The sequence below is a fragment of the Bison bison genome, unplaced genomic scaffold, assembly GCF_000754665.1.
Source record: "Bison bison bison isolate TAMUID 2011002044 unplaced genomic scaffold, Bison_UMD1.0 scf7180017864141, whole genome shotgun sequence".
In the NCBI taxonomy this organism is placed as follows: Eukaryota; Metazoa; Chordata; class Mammalia; order Artiodactyla; family Bovidae; genus Bison; species Bison bison.
Genome location: NW_011494713.1, coordinates 1,753,510 through 1,755,013, shown reverse-complemented (window position 1 = coordinate 1,755,013; position 1,504 = coordinate 1,753,510). Strand labels below are relative to the sequence as shown.

General features: G+C 48.9%; 1 protein-coding gene across 3 annotated transcripts in view; it reads left to right on the top strand.

Annotated features, from left to right (window-relative positions):
- The window catches only part of NTRK2 (neurotrophic tyrosine kinase, receptor, type 2), a 406,992-nt gene continuing 405,488 nt past the window's right edge, over positions 1-1,504 (top strand). For all 3 annotated transcript variants that reach the window (XM_010840046.1, XM_010840047.1, XM_010840048.1), the window contains exon 1: positions 1-438. In XM_010840046.1, the coding sequence (XP_010838348.1) occupies positions 227-438 (212 nt within the window). In that variant the 5' untranslated portion in view covers positions 1-226. The remainder of the gene's footprint in view (positions 439-1,504) is intronic.

The window sequence follows — 1,504 nt, the reverse complement described above, 5'->3', positions numbered from 1 at the left end:
AGCGCCCCCTGTGAGAAGGCCCGAGATGCCCCTGCCACTGTGAACGGTGCCGCCCGACAGGACACGCTCAGCCCCTGACACGCTAGGCTCTGCGCGCCTGAGACCAGCACCGAGAGGAGACAGCGGTGAGCGCGGCAAAGGCCACTCGGCGCAGGCAGGGGAGACCGGCCGGGACAGCTCAGCGACACGCACTCAGGCTGACTCGGGCTGGCACTGGTGGCTAGGAATGTCGTCCTGGACCAGGTGGCATGGACCCGCCATGGCGCGGCTCTGGGGCTTCTGCTGGCTGATTGTGGGCTTCTGGAGGGCCGCTCTTGCCTGTCCCACATCCTGCAAGTGCAGCGCCTCTCGGATCTGGTGCGGCGATCCTTCTCCTGGCATCGTGGCATTTCCGAAGCTGGAGGCTACCAGTGCAGATCCTGAGAACATCACCGAAATGTGAGTTCCTGGTCCTTTTCCTTCTTCGTCCTCTCCTTGCCTCTAGGGCTAGGCTGGTCAGGCGGGTCCCTCCTGGGCATGAATGTTGTCTCAAGTCTGGGGAGAAGTCAGAGAAGAGAGGTGCAGGGCTGGGCCGTGTGTCAGTTACCTGTTTCACTGCCTTGGTGCTGTTAACACTGGGAGAAGTGTGATAATTTAAAATGTTCTAAATAATAGATGTCTATTATATAGTATTCTTATACACTTTATATTTCAAAGCCCTGCCGGTGTGTTTTAGTCTTTCCATATGCAATAACTTAAGTTTTGGACATTTTTGTTTCATAAGGTTCTCTGTGTATATTGGGTTAGGAGCAGTTCCAGTAATATTTATGAGAAAGGAGGTTAAAATAAGTAACTTTTGAAAAATCTGCTTAAGGAAGTTAGAGTGCCTCCCACTTAGCTTCTTTCTCTGAGAGCTGGAGTTTACCAGTTTCCTTTTTCATTTTATACATCAGATTTTGCATAGGAGATTGCATCCAGAGATGGCCTTGAAAATAATCTGTAAGAGGAGAAGTTCCGAGTGTTGAAATGCACTGGCTCAAAAGAGAAAATGTGATCCTTGGAAGCCTAAAAGCCTGGTCTGATTTAATTTGGACTTGACTTCCCAGAGATAGAATTTTGAGATCATTTGGATTATAAATCTTAATTGCCCATTGAATAGTTCCCCAGGAGGAGGTTGGATGATAAAACAGCATGGAATACTCTGATGAATGCTGTCTTCACCCTGGGACCCCTATGTCCCTGGAAGTGCTTGAGCTTGTCCTGGTCCATTAGAGAGGCAGAATTGTGTATTTCTGGCCTCCTCTGATGCGTTGTGGCAAATCTGTTACCAACTAGGAGCTCACCAGTCCTTTCTCTAGCATTCCCCTGTTCCCTCTATTAGAGATTCCCCCAGCCAGCAACTTTGCCCTTTTATGTTTCATTAACATGATATTTTATTCATCCATAAAAAGGATTGGAAGGCAAAGTTTCTCCCGGTTTACTTGAGGCTGTTGACACCAGGATAGGCAGCATTGAAAGTAGGGCT